Source organism: Misgurnus anguillicaudatus, chromosome 5 (assembly GCF_027580225.2).
Source record: "Misgurnus anguillicaudatus chromosome 5, ASM2758022v2, whole genome shotgun sequence".
NCBI classification, from domain to species: domain Eukaryota; kingdom Metazoa; phylum Chordata; class Actinopteri; order Cypriniformes; family Cobitidae; genus Misgurnus; species Misgurnus anguillicaudatus.
Window position 1 is genome coordinate 23,343,103 of NC_073341.2, and position 19,654 is coordinate 23,362,756.

The 19,654-nt window shown below is 38.2% G+C and overlaps 1 protein-coding gene across 6 annotated transcripts in view; it reads right to left on the reverse strand.

The window, feature by feature from the left end:
- The window catches only part of grid2 (glutamate receptor, ionotropic, delta 2), a 485,524-nt gene that overhangs the window by 35,423 nt on the left and 430,447 nt on the right, over window positions 1–19,654 (reverse strand). For all 6 annotated transcript variants that reach the window (XR_008634267.2, XR_008634268.2, XM_055168104.2 and 3 more), the window contains exon 13: window positions 15,251–15,446. Coding sequence is in view for 4 of the 6 variants with exons in the window: in XM_055168104.2 (XP_055024079.2) it covers window positions 15,251–15,446 (196 nt within the window). In the remaining 2 variants the exon portion in view is untranslated. The remainder of the gene's footprint in view (window positions 1–15,250; window positions 15,447–19,654) is intronic.

A 19,654-nucleotide genomic window follows, 5' to 3' on the forward strand; every position in this document is an offset into this window, starting at 1 on the left:
CTTTTTGTTCACATAATAGTAAACTCAACCAATTCCAAATGCAATTTTGGCTTCAAATGTAATTTGAACGGTGGAAGATTTTGCTACGCGATACAACAATAACACTATTTTAAAATCCCGTAAGAACACCTGCACACCACATATTATTCCCTAAAACAATGACAAATAGGAACATACCAAATGCTTGTTCTGTAATGGGTAGTAATAAAAAATTATTTCTTTCCCAGAGTAAACCTACATCAATGTTACATTTTGGATTAATATCCTTGGCAATTTTCCATGACGCTTCAACAATGAAACAGCCAACAGCAGTGTGCTCAGCGGGAAGCCTTCGAAGGAGAAAGCGCCGTCTATTGATTGCTAAAACTGACAAATCATGCCTCTGACATTTAGTGTCATAAACCACAAAAGTGTAATTCTCATGCTTTGTTTTCATTTCCTGAAATAAACCCTTCAATGTCACAGTAAATTGCTCTCCTTGAACATGAATGATGTATACAGGCTTAAATTTAGCCGGGTTGATAAAAGTGCTCAATCTTTGACAGCCAACAATGCTTTGTCACCCATGTCACATCCGTGCCAAAAACGCATCACATGACAATCCGTCTATTTAACAAGCTACATGTTTTCTAACAGATCTTCTGCAGCTTGCTTCCATCTCCAAAAGGACACTGTTTGCAAACACAAGACAGAAATGTATTGCAATGGTTAATTTAACATTGAATTCGGGGCTATGTATAAACCACACTGTTTTCGTTTGATCATTTACTCAAACACGGGTTAGACGCAGCCTTCAAAAGAAAAGAGAGGGGGCCAAAGATAAAGCAACCGAGACAGTCATGAGACTGCAAGTTTAGCTTCAGAGAACGTAATAATGGATTACAAAGAGTCAAAACTCTTCTCATAGCTATTTAATAGATTATATTTGCTGGCATTTGGGTTTGGGGACAGTGCTTTGCACAACTTTGTGATATTGTGAGCTTTAACTTTTTCAAACCCATGTTAAAAATATTTATTAAATAAGTCACTACACACTGTAAAAATATGCAGCATTTTAGTCAAATAAACACATTTTTATGTTACTTTAACTTAAAAGATTTAGTTAAACAATTTAAACTTGAATTTATAAGCCAAAACTTAAAAAAAACAAGTTGTTTTAATTTTATGCTGCATTTTACAGTGCAGATTACGATATAGTAGTAGGCATGGGCTGGTTAACGTATTCAAGGTACACCGAGATTTTAAAGAGTCAAGGTTTCAAAACCACTAACATTTTATGTGATACCGTTTTCAAAGTATAAGCTGTTTACACAAAATTAAGTTAAATAATTAAGTCATGTAATTCAGTGGTTCTCAAACTTTTTCAGCGTGCGGCCCCCCTTGTGTACGCGGCATTCCTTCGCGGCCCCCCCAAAGAAAATTTATGACAAAAAACTGTTCTAAAACTCAACTTTTAATTAAACAAAACATACTAAATAATAGAAAGTAGTGCTGTTGGTTAGTAGCCTTATTTTTTAGGTTTAATTGCACAGAATTCATGATAAATGAATTTATTTTATAAAATGTAATAAAACTGGGGCCCCCTGGCAACATCTCGCGGCCCCCCTGGGGGTCCCGGACCCCAGTTTGAGAACCACTGATGTAATTCATTTGATGTTTACATTTAATATTATTTAATATTAATTTTTATTATTTTTTTGAAAGAATATTATAATTGAAGGCCTTATTTTTGCCTGGCATACATGTTGTATGTTGCTTAAAAATAAAATGCATTGTGTCCATTTTTAAAAGTTGGTGTTTGTATATGCAGACATTTGAAAATAACACATTTTAGTGTTGCACTGGCACTGTAACACCGTGAAAGCATGGTATTTTTGCTTAAGGTTATCGTACCACCAAAATCTCATACCGGCCCATGCCTATATAGTAGCTGTTAACGTTTGTTATATGTCACTATAAACCATTGCATTTAATAGATAGGACTGTAAAAAGACAAAGTTATGTGCAAGGTGCACATAAGGGCTCCCTGACTGCACATTTTACAGACAAGAATTACATAAGATCTATTTTGTAAGTGTTTAAAATCTAATGGGAACACAACAATAAAATTTAACATTTCAACAGATTTCAACTTGGAGTGTGTTGCAGCAAAAGCTTAAATAGTTCTCAACTTTCAGTTGATTGACAGCATACTTTTTTAGTTTTTCATCCACTATCCCCTATTTAAAAAATACACATTAATTCTTCAAATCGCAACAACATTCTTAAAAATAAAGGTGTTACTGTATAGCGATGAACAATTTTTGGTCCCCTAAACAACCAATAAGTCAAAAGGTTTTTAAAGAACCATTTTCAACATACCCTTTGATAGCCTAAAGAAACTTTATCCACTACAAAAGGTTCTTTGGATGTTAAAGATCCTATAGGATGGTTTCATCGAACGCATGCATGTTGTTGCGGTTATGCGCCTGAACCGAAGTGAACTTTCGGTCTGTATTTATTAATCGGTCTGGCTAGTGGCTAAACTAATCTTTGAAACAAATACCTTGTCGAAAACAAAATGTTTGGGTTGCTAAAGATGAGGGGAGACCCGTCAACATTGGGATTTGAAAATAAGGGAAATTTCCCGAACCCTACATCACATTCAACCCCTTTTTCACTAATACGCATGGGAAAAGATGGCTAGACTGCAAAAAACTGGGTAGACTTTTTTACTTAATATTTTTGTCTTGTTTTCAGCATAAATATCCAACAATTCTTAAATCAATATGTATTTTCTTGATGAGCACAATGGCCTGAGAAAATAAGTCTAGTTTTTAGACAAAAAATCTAATTAAAGTGAATTTAGGCTTAAAACAAGCAATAAAAAACTGCCAATGGGGTAAGAAAAAAAATTGAACTAAGTGTACTTTTTTCTTAAACACTTAATTCAAGAAAAATGAATGTAACTTTTTTTTTGCTTGTTTTTTTACTTAACTTTGATATTTTTGTCTAAACACTAAACTTATTTTCTCAGGTCATTTTGCTCATCAAGGAAATACATCTTGATTTAGGAATTTGTAGATATTGTACTGAAAACAAGACAAAAATACTAAGTAAGAAAGTCATTTTTGCAGTTTATACCTTGTATCAGTGTTTGCATGGCTCTCTTGCATCTGTAATACACATAGGTCGCAGTCATTGCATTCCTTAACAACTTCAGGAAGCTTTTTTCTTGTTTTATTGTCGGGTGTCGTTTGAGTGATATGTTACAGATATAGTGCCCCCTGCTTTACTGGAGGTGAATAGCAAAAATCAAATACGGCCAGTGGGAATTTTTTTTAGAAAGACTAAAAATACGGGAGAAATACGGGAAATTATTTAAACGGTATAATGGCTGGAAAGAATGGTAAAAGGGTTAACAGGTACAGTATGGGGGAGACAACGGTCATAGATCACAACTGTGTGGAGAGGTTTGTCAGCCAGCCAAGAATTCAAGAACCTGTAGCTAACATTGTATACATTAACTTTAAAGAGTAATGTTAGCTCAGTGTAATAGTTGATACGCGTTAGATATGATATATGAACAAAGGTCATTTACTTGTCATTTATATCCCTTGTCATCAGAAATACTGTAAATGGACTCTGTTGTGATTGATTCTATGTGGAACCATACATCTGAAAATGTTTTTTCTAGGGCATTGTGTATTGTCATACTGTGCACACAATGATCAAAAGTCACCTTGACATATACTGTATGATGTCAAAAATGAACCGTTTTAGTCTAGAGAGAAAGTCCAGACATTTCTCCTCCGAGTCCATCTGTAATGACAGCACGGATCAGCGGATGCATCTCATCCACGGAGCAGCAAAATACCGGCTTTCTCAAATCCCAGCAAAGACCACGAGAAAAAGCTGTCAAATGCCCCAGGACACAGACATTCTGACATTCTCAGCTGTCGTTCATACGAGCGCACACACGCATACCCGCACACCCTGCTGTATAATCACAGCTCTCTGAATCATCATTCATGCGAGCCCTGGTCCTCTTCACAACTGCATGCTGGGAGAGCACACGCAGTACACGCTTCATGATGCCCTTGTCCCGTGTATCACAAGCGCTTGTGATGTTGACATTTTATGCTTTTTATTCACACATCCTCCACAGAATGACAGCACAACTTTGGAAAAACTTGAGCGGAGACGCTCTCTCTGAGATTCACAAAGGGACTTCATCTGTTTAAGGTAGCTGAATTCATTTGATTTATTATAACTAATTTAAACAACTCTGATATATATAAAAAAAAACATGCGGGTATGTCAAATCATGCAAAATGGATCTGGGATAACATACTGTAATTTGACAGCACATGATGACACAGGAAGGCAACACACTGCAAAAAACGACTTTCTTACTTAATATTTTTGTCTTGTTTTCAGTAAAAAAAAAAAAACAAACTCTAGTTTTTAGACAAAAATATAAACTTTAAGTACATTAGTGCTTAAAACAAGCAAAAATAATAAAAATCTGCCAATGGAATAAGAATTTTTTTTCTTGAAATAAGTTTACTTTTTTCATAACACTTATTTCAAGAAGAATTTTCTTATTCCATTGGCAGATTTTTTGCTTGCTTTAAGCACTAATTTACTTAAATTTTATATTGTTTTGTCTAAAAACTAGACTTATTTTCCTAGGTCATTTTGCTTATCAAAAAATACATTTTTAATTTAAGAATTTTTAGATATTTTTGCTGAAAACAAGACAATAATACAAAGTAAGACACTCGTTTTTTGCAGTGTAGGAGCTTGGTGCCAAAAGCTACAGTAGTGAGCTGCTTGTTTGAGCAGCATCCTTACCATAATGTATTGTAATCTCACGAGTAACCAATTTGGGATGCTAACCTCTGTGCGCTACACAGTTACTGTTTTTTACTAATAAAATTGAGTCGCAACTGATTTTAATAGAGTTAGACGTTAGTATGTTTCTAAGCTTGCACTGTAAAAAATCATATGACATTAACATATATTTTTATGTAACTTTAACTTAACAAATTAAGTTTAACAATTTCAACTTTTTTTCTAAGTACACTGCAAAAAAAGATTTTCAAGAAAAAAAATCTTAGTATTTGTGTCTTGTTTTCAGTAAAAAATCTCTAACATTTTATAAATTAAGTTGCTTTTTCTTGATGAGCAAAACCCAAGAAAATAAGTCTAGTTTTTAGACCAAAAATATCTTATTTAAGTGATTTTGTGCATAAAACAAGCAAAAAATCTGCCAATGGGGTAAGAAAATTTTTCTTGAATTTAGTGTTTAAGAAAAATTTTCAAGATTTTTTTGCTTACCTCATTGGCAGATTGTTTTTTGCTTGTTTTATGCACAAAATCACTTAAATTTTATATATTTGGTCTAAAACCTAGACTCATTTTCTTGGGTCGTTTTGCTTATCAAGAAAAAGCATCTCAATTTAAGAATTTTCAGATATTTTTACTGAAAACCAGACAAAAATACAAAGAATTTTTTTCTTGAAAATCATTTTTTGCAGTGTAATGTCAACTTATCCCAAGTCAAAACTTAAAAAGGGAGGTTGTATTGATTTGCATAATAAAGTTATTTAAATTTTATGCTGCATTTTTTTACAGTCAGCTGCGTTGCTTGTTAATTAACTACACAATCCTCTAATAAGCAAAAAAGCATAACACACTTAATTTTTTAACCTTGTTGTCTTTAATTAATATTTCCCAGTTTGGAAAAAAAATGTTTACATTGAAAGTTACAGTGCAGTATAGTTCGTTTCATCGGAAGCACGTGATACACATCTGGATCCGAACCTTACTTCCGGTTTCGGTTTTTTTAAGGTCTGACTAGTTGCTAAACTGATCTCTTGAACAAATGCCTCGTCGAAAATAACAAATGTATTGGTTTCCTAGGTAATCTATGTGTTGTTTTTTTGCTTGTTATATAAAAAATCTACGTTTAAAGAACTTTGTTGTTATTTATTCTTAGCGGAGTTTACCGGAAGTTACGTGCAGCCGCTTGTTTATGTTGTTACTGCTGAAACGGTCTATATCATGAAAATCTGACTTTTTCCATGTTTAACTCTTTCCCCACCATTGACGAGTTATCTCGTCAATTAAGAGAAAACGCTTCCCTGCCAATGAAGAGTATTTCTGATTTTCCGCAATACCGCTTTTATCTACCATGTGGTGCACTTCCGCAACTTTTACAACCCGGAAGTAACGCCTCACGTGAAAGAGAAAGAACTCTGTGTAAGTTTTAAAGATCATTCTGAATCTGATCTCTTTCAAAAGTCCTTCACAAAAATGTAATTATCTCTGTTTGTGATCTTGTAGAAACCTACCCATATTTGAGAGGTGATAAAAATAAATAATGAGGGTAGGATGAAACTTTTTTTTTAAAGCAGAGGGTCTGTTCTTTCATTTGATTTATTATATGTTTATATATTTAAAGTAGAACATTTTCTGGAAGGCATTAAACTTGGGAAAATCATGAAAAATGCTGGCACTGGCTGGAAACTTTTTTTTTAAAATGCTGGCAGGGAAAGAGTTAAGTGCTATAATTGGTTCCGCAGTGCTTATATCAACCTAGAAAATGTGAATAAGAACAACTCAGTAACTTTGTTTCAGTAAAACATTCTCTGCAAGCATGTGAAAAAATAGGTCATTGAAATTTGGCTTCCCTTGTGATGTCAGAAGGGGATAATAACGTCCCTTAATCTGCACTATCCAACCACGGCACTGCCATTTAGTGCAGAGATCAGCTCATTTGCATTTTAAACGACACACCCAAAAACAGCTCATTTTTGCTCACACCTACACAGTGGCAATTTTAACATGCTATAATAAATTATCTGTGGGGTATTTTGAGCTAAAATCTCACATACATACTATGGGGACACCAAAGATTTATTTTAAACCTTTAAAAAACTTGTGAAATATCCCCTTTAAGGCAACATGTGATTTGGCACTAACAAAGTGAAAGGCAGTACAATTAAGACCACACTCTTAAAATCTGAAGAACCCTTTTGTTTGAAAAAAAGGTTTAAAAAGGTTCATTGTAGTGATTTTTTTTAGATTATAAAATGGCATGAAAAAAACATTGCAGTGAAGAACATGTTAAGTACCATGTGATTAAGAGCTTGTACCTACTTCACGTTAAGATCTGTCTGAAAGCATAAAACACCGCCTCCGCAGAGTAATTTTAGATACAGTAAATGTGTTTAAAAAACAAATTATGAGAAGTTAAAGTGTCATTAAGGTAAACCAACTAATACATAACAACAGGTACATTATTGCACACAAGCAAGCTTATGTTTTCTTGGTAACAATAAATGTTTTGCATGGTAGTAATGCCCATGTAGTGTTTCTCTCTCACGTTAGATCTAGCCAAGGCCATTTCAGAGATATGTGCTTACAAAAGAGAAAAATTTAGGACCACCGCCCCTTCTCAACGTCTTCTTACTGACCTGTGATGTATTATTTTCTTTGCTTTCCAAAAGTCCATTAAAGCTTGGCGGTGGGCCATCTTGTCTCCCGCAGACAAAGATAAAGATGCGGCGGAGGGAAGCGGGGACAAACAGAATAAGAATGAGCGGCCATCGCAGGAGATCGCAGGAGAAAATACTCACTCGCCTCCCGTTCTGCAGACACGAAGCGTCTGTAGCTGCCGCCTAATTTAATTCATTTACGATTCAGTAATTGAAACTTTGTTTTTAATAAGAGTAACAAAAAGTAGTGTGCATGTGTGTGTCCATTTCTTCTATCTGTTAGGCATGAAATTTAATGATCCAATTTGGGTCATCCTGCTGGCAGACCGAAAGGTTGTTGAGCTCCAGATTAAACTCATCCTTTAGAGGCCGTTTGTCTTTGGGTTTTTCTCACATTGACGTTTCTTTATGTGAATTTATGCCCTCTGCATTAGCAAAGTCTGCCTGGTTTCTCTCCTTCTCTATCTGATGTCTAACCGGTAGTAATAAAGCACATTTGTAATATTTGCAATTAGGATTCACCAGAGAGGCTCATTATTGGTTTGATTGAAAATGTTTATGTGCATGCAGAACAAACGGTCAGAAAAACGAATTCGTCGAAGTCAGTTATAGTGTAAAATAGGATTTTAGCTCTAACAACAATTTAATGTTATTATATTTCTCTGTTCTGTTACATCAGGTTTAAAAGACCTGAGATCTAACGTTGCCTTCAATCCTTAAGGGAAGATGCCGCTTACTAGTTTGTAATTAGAATGTGATGAGTGCAAAGCGATTTTGGCACAATGGAAACGTTGGGCAATTTCTTTCTTGCTCACTTCCTGGAAAAATTAAGATTTTTTTGCTTGAGTACAACCAAATGAAGAGCAAGGGATGCACATTAAGTGCGTTATCAATCTTTTTTATTCTTGTGTTGCTACAGACTCAGTGAATGATGGGATATGTACTTGTGCCATTCTCATAAATGACGCCTAAATGAGTAGTACTGCCTGGCAACCTTTATCGCTATCTTTATCGAAAACAAAATTGTTAAGATTTAAAATGAGTCATTTAATCATTACGATCAATACGCTTCAGACGTTTTTATAAGTCACGTCCCAGATTTGGAAAGCCTGGGCTTCCGATTACAACACCGCTGTGGTGTTCATGTCTCGAATACCCTCTCAATGACTTTGACCAAAGAATCACTTTAGGAAAACAACAACAACAAGTGTCATTAACTACTTTACACGGCCCATAAAACACCAACAAAAGCCCAAATTCCAAGGGTTGTTGGGTTTTCAAAGCGAACATGACGGTTAAGTCCAACGTTCTGAGTCCACCATCCTACTTTACAAGCTTGAAATGTTGCTGTTTGCCAGGGCAGCGTGAAGCAGCTTTACGTGAGATGCATCTGTCTTTACATCAAGGATCCATATGGAATCCGTAAGCAGATGAACACCCTTGACTGAATGACATCATCACTATATGCCCATGAGGTTTCTTAGTTGATATGGGTTAGAGTCTGTTTGTTACTGCTAACAGACGCTCAATTTTGCAAGTTTGGATGACGGACTCAAAATCATGTTTTTTTCTGGAGAACGACAGACGCATAGGGAGTAAACAGAGACAAAGAGTTTTGGAAAAGTCCATGCGGACAGATGTCCTGCCAAGTGGTTTCAACAGTGTGAGCTCAATTCCTGTCCTCACGTTTAGGAAAATATTTTAACAAATTCACATTCTGTAAATTCCTGTACGGGTATGAGTGCATCAAAGTCTTGTATACTTCAGAAACTTTCAAATGTGATGTTAGCTGTCCATGCAACAAATAGAAATTTTATAAGCATCTGGCAAGAGCCACATGAGTAAGGGGGTGAGTAAAAATGGCTTCATTACTGGGTAAACTGTATCACAGTAACTCCACATCTTGTTTTGCAATCCTCTTACTGTATCTTTTCTAAACAACACATTTGTCTTTCTTTGGTCCTTCTCTGTGTCTCTTCAGTCCGCCCCTTCACTTGAAGCTGTAACACTATTCTGTCAGATGCCTGGCAACAATGCTCAGCTAAATCAATCAGGAGAGAGAAGATAAGTCTGGGCTAATTCCTGGTAAAGCACTACTGCCATTTTACTCTTCTCCTCTTCTATTTGTATCTAACCCAGTCTCGATTACTTTCTCGACAACATTTCCTACTGTCTGTTGCTTTCGACCTTCGGATGGGTATCCATTCATGGTTTCTTTAGCCACAGAAACATGAGTACAGCTCCATAAATTGTGTTTCGCAATTAGACTCTCAAGGGAAGTTCACACTGTCAGTGATTTGCTGCGACAAAGCGACCTAAAGCAGTGTCGGCGCCAGAGAATACAGAATGAGCGGGCCTCCTGTTTTAGTAGGGGGGCACCTGGTTCATCTTATTATTTTATTATTATTATTATTATTATTATTACTACATGGCACTGTAAAATGCTTGGTACTGATTGGCCAGTCGCAACATTCAAAGGTATTTTATTCCTTGAACAACCGCCTGAAACACAGCCTCAGGGTACTGCGAGCGAGTCACGTTAACAGGGACAGTTTAATACCTACGAATTAATACAGAATAAATATGCATAATTAATAATGTATATGAGATTGTATTTACAATGATTAAACCGAATGTTTGTCTTTTGACTTTTAACTTGTTTTAACGCGTCTGGAAACGTTTTGCCAGAAGGTTTGTATTTCTTAAAAATAAGCTAATAAAAGACACCAAATCAAAATGTTATGTCTATTATATATTTACTCATATAGCAACTAGCCGTGAAATTAGCGGGATTGTTACAGCCAGCCAAGTTGTTGTCGCAAATAAATCCCTCACTATAGTAAAAACATAACTTATAATGACGTTAAAGTGGAAGACTGGATAACTCACGCAAATCATAAAGACCAGTACATAACCAAATAATAGCAAAAGAAAACAATGTTACTGACATATCTAACACCAGAATGAACTATGCGTTTTACCTTCAGAAGAGCTGCAGGAGACGAGAGGACTTAAAACATTTTAAGAAGATCCTTTTAATTGTCGCGAAATTTCTTCGTCTTGCTCAAAAGCCAAGACTTACAAGTATACATTATTTAGACAGAAAATGAGTTCTCACGCATGGTGATTGAGCCCCCGAACGTGACAGTAACTTTCAGTGCAGACAAAACACTGGGAAAGCACAAGAATTTGTGTTGTTCAAATGTAGTGGCTGCGTGTATGTAACTGGCTGACTATGTTAGCATTGCATTGTGGGTTAGTATTTTAATTATTATTTTTCATTAATTATACTCCGAATTTTAATCAGTATTCATTGTATAACAAAATGTATTTGCAGCACATTTTTTAAAATTATTAAGTTCATTGTTATTTTGAGAAGTAAGGGGGCACAGTGACTCAAGTGGCCGGGCCATGCCCCCTAGGGCCCGCTCGTGGCGCCGACACTGACCTAAAGTCATTCATTTTAAACGACAGTTGTCGATTAACCCAGTGACCGCTGGCAAGACAAGAGAGTCAAAATAGAAAACATCACAGAGACTTCATGACCTCATGTGTTTTAACTGATGTCAGTGTGTATGTACCATTTTTGTGCTGTTAATTCACACTATCGTCTCATGGATCTATTACAGAGTTGAATGCCGCTATAGTAAACGTTGAACAGACACATTCACATTTTATATCACAGTTCACATTTTATTACCATAGTTCACACACATACATACAAACACGCAACCACACATCACACACTACACCCACACAAACAAACACACACCACACACATACAAGCACACACCACACACTAAACCCACACAAACATGCACACACACGCACAAACACGCACAATACACATACAAATACACACTCACAACACCCACCCACGCACGCACACACATTGGTATTCCTATCTTTGTGGTGACATTTGGTCCCCACAACGTGATAATTACCAGGTACACACACACACCACACACATTAAATCACACACTACACCCAAACAAATACACACCACATGCACGCTCACAACCAGACAAACACACATACCAACACATAAAAGTGTACACGCACAAACACACACCACATGCACATTCACTACCAGGCAAACACACAAACCAACCCACAAGTGCACACACATGCACAAACACACACCACATGCACACACACACACACACACACACCCAGACAAACACACAAACTAACACCCACAACTGCACACACACCCACAAACACACACCACAAGCACACTTACAACCAGACAAACACACAAACCAACACCCACAAGTGCACACACCAATGCACAAAGACACACACACCACATCCACACTCTCAATCGGACAAACACACAAACCAACACCCACAAGTGCACACACCCACGCACACAGACACACACACCACATGCACACTTACAACCAGACAAACACACAAACCAACACCCACAAGTGCACACACCCACGCACAAAGACACACACACCACATCCACACTCTCAATCAGACAAACACACAAACCAACACCCACAAGTGCACACACCCACGCACAAAGACACACACACCACATCCACACTCTCAACCAGACAAACACACAAACCAACACCCACAAGTGCACACACCCACACACAAAGACACACACACCACATCCACACTCTCAACCAGACAAACACACAAACCAACACCCACAAGTGCACACATCCACACACAAAGACACACACACCACATGCACACTTACAACCAGACAAACACACAAACCAACACTTACAAGTGCACAAAGACACAGAAACACACACCACATACACACTTAAAACCAGACAAACACACAAACCAAAACCCACAAGTGCACACAGACACACAAACACACACCACATGCACACTTTTAACCAGATAAACACACAAACCAAAACAAGTGCACACACCCACGCACAAAAAAACACACACCACATGCACACTTATAACCAGATAAACACACAAACCAAAACAAGTGCACAAACCCACGCACAAAAACCACACACCACATGCACACTTACAACCAGACAAACACACAAACCAACACCCACAAGTGCACACAAACACACACCACACTTACAACCAGACAAACACAGGCAGGCACAAACACACACCACATTAACACTTACAGACACACAAACACAACATACTATACCCATACAAACACAAACACTGCATGCACATATACACCCACACAAACATACACCACAAACTACATGCATAAACAGACAAACACACAAACCAACATACACACTCGGACACACCTGCACGCGCGCACACACACACACATACAAACACATCACACACATAAAGTACAAACACACACACACACACACACACACACACACCACATGCACAAGTACACCCACACAAAGACCATCCCAGTAATTTAAGCACACAAGCAGGTGTTAAAGAGTTATAATCTTTCCTATTGAGTCAGACTCCACTGCTTTGACTCAGACTCAGCTGGTGATGACTCAAATCTCATAATTTCACTTTCTAAACAATCGCCGTACGACTTCCCACGTGCACTGCACTGTTTTGTGCCGTTCGGTGTGACAACACACTAATGAGCAAGCTGAGAATGAAATGATAAATAAGTGTTTGTGTAATGAGAGGAGCACTGCGCTTTGTGTAGCGTGTTTGTGTGAATCTGGAGAATGAAGGAAACATCATTAAATTGTCCCCTCTTTGACAATTCTCCAAAAGAAATCAGCCAAAACCAAAGATTCTGTTCGTGTTCTTCCCATCAAGTTTGACTTTACTTTTTCATGCAACACAAAGCAGACATTCTAATGAGCATGTCGGTCGCAATTTTCTGTGCCGTTACAACCGAATGAAAGTTTTATTGTCCCCAAATATGCAAAAAGTACTAAAGTATCAAAATAAAGATTTAGTCAATTCTTCTGAGATCACACAATATCTTGTGAGTCTGATTTTTTATCTCAGTGAAAAAGCAGAGTCATACAGGTTTGTAAACAACAATGTTATTTTTTAGGTGAACTGTCCCTTTAATAAGTATCTTTCTATCTCCATCCATCATCTTCTGCATCCCCCTCCGAGGCTGTTTTGTCTTCCAGCTATCACTTTCTCGGCTGTGCCTGGTCACTTTCCTTTTTCTCTCTCTCTCTCTCTCTCTTTTGGGCGAGGGACATGCGGCCACATAAGCCTTGGATAATGAAGTCTGTGTATGGTGGGAAATGATTGAAATCCTTTTAGTGCTGGCTTATATCGACTCTCTCTCTCTCTTCACCAAACCCCCTCCCATTTCTCTCTTTCCGTGTCCGTCATGTTTTGATGTCAGCTAATGGTCTATGTACAAAAATTCTCCGCTGGTGGGCACTGAGCTAGACATAATGGAAATATCTGAGCTTATGACCTGAAAAATGTCCCCCTAGGACAGAGACCTTCTCATGTCCTTCCCTAAGTGCAATACTTCATACAAGCCTCCTTAATACATCTACATCTGATGATTTACTAACAGTGTATACAGAAAAACAGGCCGTTCTCGTAAAGTGACGTAAAGCGTGTCTAGTACGACGTCTCTGGAAAATATTTAGGAAGGGTGTGGGAATAAAACCCATTAAAATTCATGAAACATGTTCATCATTTGTAAAAGTATTAATGTTTTGCGATGTGGTTAGGGTTAAAAATGTGCCAAAATAATAAATCTTGTATGATCTGCTCATCAATTATGTAAGCACATCTTCTTTAGCACTGAAATAAAATTCCCAGTCTGCTCCTATTATTGAGGAATGATCTCACAAACAGGCGCTCTCTATTCGGATTTGGCTAGCTCAGATGTGGTTCACGGTTATAAATGTTAGGGGAATCAAAGCCGGTGTTTTCACCGGCAATTCTTGATTATAGATGATCCTGATCAGTATCTGACTTTTATCTTGTCTGTGAATCTTGCACATTGAGCTTTTGCACAATTTACGACATATTTTGAAAAGGGAGGCACTAAAACAAAAAATGTTAGCTGAAACAAAAACCAGTGACTTTAAAAAGTTAAAGTCAAGTTAAAGTTTGTCAATAAAGTATTGTATTATATATTTATATTAGACATTACTTGTTTGCATCTGTACTTGTATGGATAGATTTTTTCCTATCAGATCATTCTTAATTATATGCCTTGATAACCATCTCACATGAAGCTTGAGCACTTTTTGTACAGTAAGTCTGCTAAATGCTTGCTAAATGTAAATTGTGCACTTAAGGAACCCGTCAACAGGGGGCGCTCTGAATCCTACATCCCACTGAGAAAAAGAGAGCCGCAGGAGAAACAGAGGGGAGGGAAAAAGAAGTTGAAAGAGCCCGATGCCTCCGGCAAGACTGAGGTGTCACCTTGTCATATAATATTTATCCGAACACCTGTGAGACGATATCACATTAACAAAACACTCAAGTCAGGCATTTACTCTTCAGTATCCTCCCAAGATCTGAACCCTGCCTTAACACTCCACACGCTCCCCAGCATTTTTAATTGCAGCGTTCTTGCTCATTTATAATTCCAGAGTGAAAACAACTTTCCAAAAGTGGAATGAAAAATCTCGGGTTAACAAATAAGGCATTAACCCGCACCTAATTAGTATGGGAATTCAGCAAGGGAGTTAAATCACTAATAACTCAAGCGCCATTAAGCCACATTAGAGTATTTTTACTTTGATATCTCTGTTCAGAGAACATTAGCACTGTCTTCACAAACTGTTGCTTGGTTAAGCGCCATAATTGGATAAACGGTGCTTGGTTGTCATAGCGCCCTGGCATCTTACCTTCCTGATGCCTTCCTTGGATTCCTCCACGTTGTTTTCAGCTCCTCCGGTCCGGTTGATCATCCTCCACATTTGCGAGTACATCGGGTCCCTCTCGAAAGGATTGATGCCTTTACTGCGGACCTGGTCGTAGACGGCAGAGTCCAGAACCGTGCCGTATGGCAGATCTGTCTGCTTAGCCAGGTCCTGTAAAGACCTGGAGGGGAACGATGAAACATTTTATTAAAAGCTGGGGTCACACTGCGGCAAACACAGTTGTCGGTCCAGTTATGTTACGTAGCCCAGTTAATCCTACTGTAAACGCTGACTGTGTAAACGCGGACACTGAAAAATTGTAAGTTGAAGCATCGGGCTATTAAGACATTATTTGCAAAATCCACACTGTGGATGCATGAACAGCCACGGTTGTTTCAGCTTAATTGTGTCAGCGTAAGTGTTTATAAATCCATTTAAAGGCTCTATCGCACAGACACTCCACCAATCATGTTGTGTCAAATAGTGTTTATTCAGCAATTTGTGTTAATATCGTACATCTAATTAAAACTTAGCCAACCAAGGGACACTAATTCCCTGCAGTAATATTTATATTACTTAAATAATTGGAAAGGAGAATAAAGATGCAGCCCCCCAGCATTCATCCACCACCACATCATCATCAAAATACCGCGCATCCCATTAAAGCATTTCAACAAAGTCTCAATTCATTTAGCAAACTGATAATGAACAAATTACTGCTTTCACACCAAATTAGGACTTAACCTTTTGATATCATCTACAACCAACTATGCGCATGTAAATGAGTAACTGTGAAATTCATAATATACAGTATGTATTTTTAAGCAGTGGATGTGTGGGCTATTGAGTCTCACACTTGTCGACTGACCTCTCATTTATCAAATAATATTATTACATTAGACAGCTGTCGTCCTCATACCAGCTTCCTCTAGTACTTGACTTCGCTAGCACTCTCTAAAGGTTTAATGAACTTGTCCACAATGTTAATCTTTTATTGCACCCAATTAATCTTAGCACTTAATCCCCGCCCCTCCCCATGACTTGCGGTTATGTCGGGTGTCATTTGCATGGAGAATTGCCATAAAAAGGCATTTACAGACCCGAAGTACTATGAAATGTCAACATGGTACTGGTAAGCAACAGCAGGGCTGGTCTGTGACACCGGCTGCGTCCGAAATAATCTCTAAAATGCTGCCTTTCGAAGGCATGGAGGCATCAAGGCAAGTCCGAACCCAATGTTTGGTTTACTTCCTGTGCCTTGAAATACCTCACAATTCTATGCGTGGGGTATGTGATTGGTCGAGCCCAGGTGTGCCTCATACATATTGAAAAGTTAAGCTGCAGGCTCTTTGATCGCCCCCTGGTGGCTGGCTGCAGTAAAAGTCATAAACCCCGCCCTCTCTATGCAAATGAACGGGACTCGGCTCAAAAAATATTATTTACACTTCCAATAAAATTTTCCGAAATATATTTTTGGTCCTTTAAGGTAGTTGTTATCACACTGATATATGTTCAAGTGTTCGTTTTTGTGATAAGCTTCATTTTAGCTAGTTATTTGATGCTATAGAAATGGGGCGTGTCGTTATGATTGGCGTGGCTGAATTGGGTGCGCGAGCGTTTGGGCGTAAGTTTGATACCGCGGTTACGCCTCTGGCTCCACAGACGATTCCTTCTGTGCATGCCCTGGCTACAAACTGACTACTTTCGTAACATAGCAGCACCAATGGTCAATTTATCACAATGGAAGAAAGTGACGTCGCGTCGTCCATCTTTTTTACAGTCTATGGTTGAGCCTGATTGATTTTGAAAAAATAAAATGCCGGCCAAGAAAGCAGCTGGAGCACAAATTTAGTATAAATAATAATATTTTTTTTACCTTTGATTGCATTTCTAACGAGAAACTAGTATTGTAGTTTTCAAATATGGGATTAGTTATCATAAAGGTGCTCTCTGTTTATATTTCAAACAGAATTTCGTTACGCTGCCTATGAAGGCTGTCCGAATGTGTTTCCCAGAGCTGCCTTCATGTCATTGCCTCATGAAGCACTGAGACAACAAGTCAACTGCCTTAGTTTTCAGATGTAGCCATTATATATATATGCCAATGTACACTCACCTAAAGGATTATTAGGAACACCATACTAATACTGTGTTTGACTCCCTTTCGCCTTCAGAACTGCCTTAACTCTATGTGGCACTGATTTAACAAGGTGCTGAAAGCATTCTTTAGAAATGTTGGCCCATATTGATAGGATAACATCTTGCAGTTGATGGAGATTTGTGGGATGCACATTCAGGGCATGAAGCTCCCGTTCCACCACATCCCAAAGATGCTCTATTGGGTTGAGATCTGGTGACTGTGGGGGCCATTTAAGTACAGTGAACTCATTGTCATGTTCAAGAAACCATTTTGAAATGATCCAAGCTTTATGAAATGGTGCATTATCTTGCTGTAAGTAGCCATCAGAGGATGGGTACATGGTGGTCATAAAGGGATGAACATGGACAATGCTCAGATAGGCCGTGACATTTAAACGATGCCCAATTGGCATTAGGGGCCTAAAGTGTGCCAAGAAAACATCCCCCACACCATTACACCACCAGCCTGCACAGTGGTAACAAGGCATGATGGATCCATGTTCTCATTCTGCTTACAGAAATCAAGACTCATAAGACCAGGCAATATTTTTCCAGTCTTCAACTGTCCAATTTTGGTCAGCTCATGCAAATTGTAACCTCTTTATCCTATTTGTAGTGGAGATGAGTGGTACCCGGTGGGGTCTTCTGCTGTTCTGCTGTTGTAGCCCATCCGCCTCAAGGTTGTGCGTGTTGTGGCTTCACAAATGCTTTGCTGCATACCTCGGTTGTAACGACTGGTTATTTCAGTCAAAGTTCCTCTTCTATCAGCTTGAATCAGTCGGCCCATTCTCCTCTGACCTCTAGCATCAACAAGGCATTTTCACCCACACGACTGCCACATACTGAATGTTTTTCCCTTTTCACACCATTCCTTGTAAACCCTAGAAATGGTTGTGCGTGAAAATCTCAGCAACTGAGCAGATTGTGAAATACTCAGACTGGCCCGTCTGGCACCAACAACCATGCCATGCTCAAAATTGCTTAAATCACCTTTCTTTCCCATTCTGACATTCAGTTTGGACTTCAGCAGATTGTCTTGACCAGGACCACACCCCTAAATGGATTGATTGGTTGATTAGATGATTGCATTTATGAGAAATTGAACAAGTGTTCCTAATAATCCTTTAGGTGAGTGTACAGTTTCATCTGAAATTGTGCACCAGGTCTAAAAGCACCTAACTAATGTCAAAGTTGAAGTTAACGAACACAGACCCAAAGGGAATGTTGCATGATTTTATGAAAATGTAAACATTATGTGTCTGAATCATGGAAATGACTGTAGGTTAATCCATATCTGTATTCTTTATTCCAGTGGGAAATTCGCAAGACAGCAATGTTTTCTCGTTCCAGCAAAATTCATTTAGCCTCAAGAATAGAAATCTCTCTGCATATACGCTTTTCACACCATTTATAGTTGACCATCTGGTGGCATTCAAATGCTATGGCCGCTTCACTGATCTCTCTGCTTGCCCGGGAAAACCGTCATCTGCGACGCGGACTGATTGCAACTACCCAGACTGCAGGCAAAATGACACAGCAGACCGGCTGTGAGTGCAGAAAAAAGCAATATCAAGAATTCATAACCTGGCCCTCCTTCACCTTAACCAGATGGACTTGTCTCGCAGCCACGTTGAAAGTGATATGTAAGGAGCAGTACTGGTCAATCTGTTTCTTCGAGTGTTTTTGTATTTATAAACACTATATAGTTCGTCAATAATATGCATGAATATTCAAATGTGTTTTCTTATATTATAATTCAGATTTGTATAGAACTGTGTAAAGGTATTTTATTTTTCCGTTTTTGAAAACAAGCAAACTGAATGCAATTGTCTAGACAAATGTGAGCATCTATAAAGTGCTGCTTCATTTCTAAGCCGTATCACAAGCAGCAAATCCGTAATACGGAGCGAATCACCAACACAATGGCCGCAATCAACATAAACAAAACACATCGTTTTTTCACATGCAAGAAAATTCAACCTTTTACAGATCTACAGCTTCATCTCAGCTAACACACTGCTATTATGAACACAACAAAAAGAACCCTTAAAAAAATGCTCACTTTAGTTTTACTCTGCAGGTATTGATCTGTGTCCAGATTCGGGGACCTCAGAAGTCAGAAAGTTTCGCCTGAATTCCTACAGGATCGAACTGATGGATGGAACGAGCAGATGAATGGATTTTGTGAGCTATGTGGGTTAAGTAAGAGTTGTCAATAAGTTGACTTTGCCTTGATTTAATTAACAACGC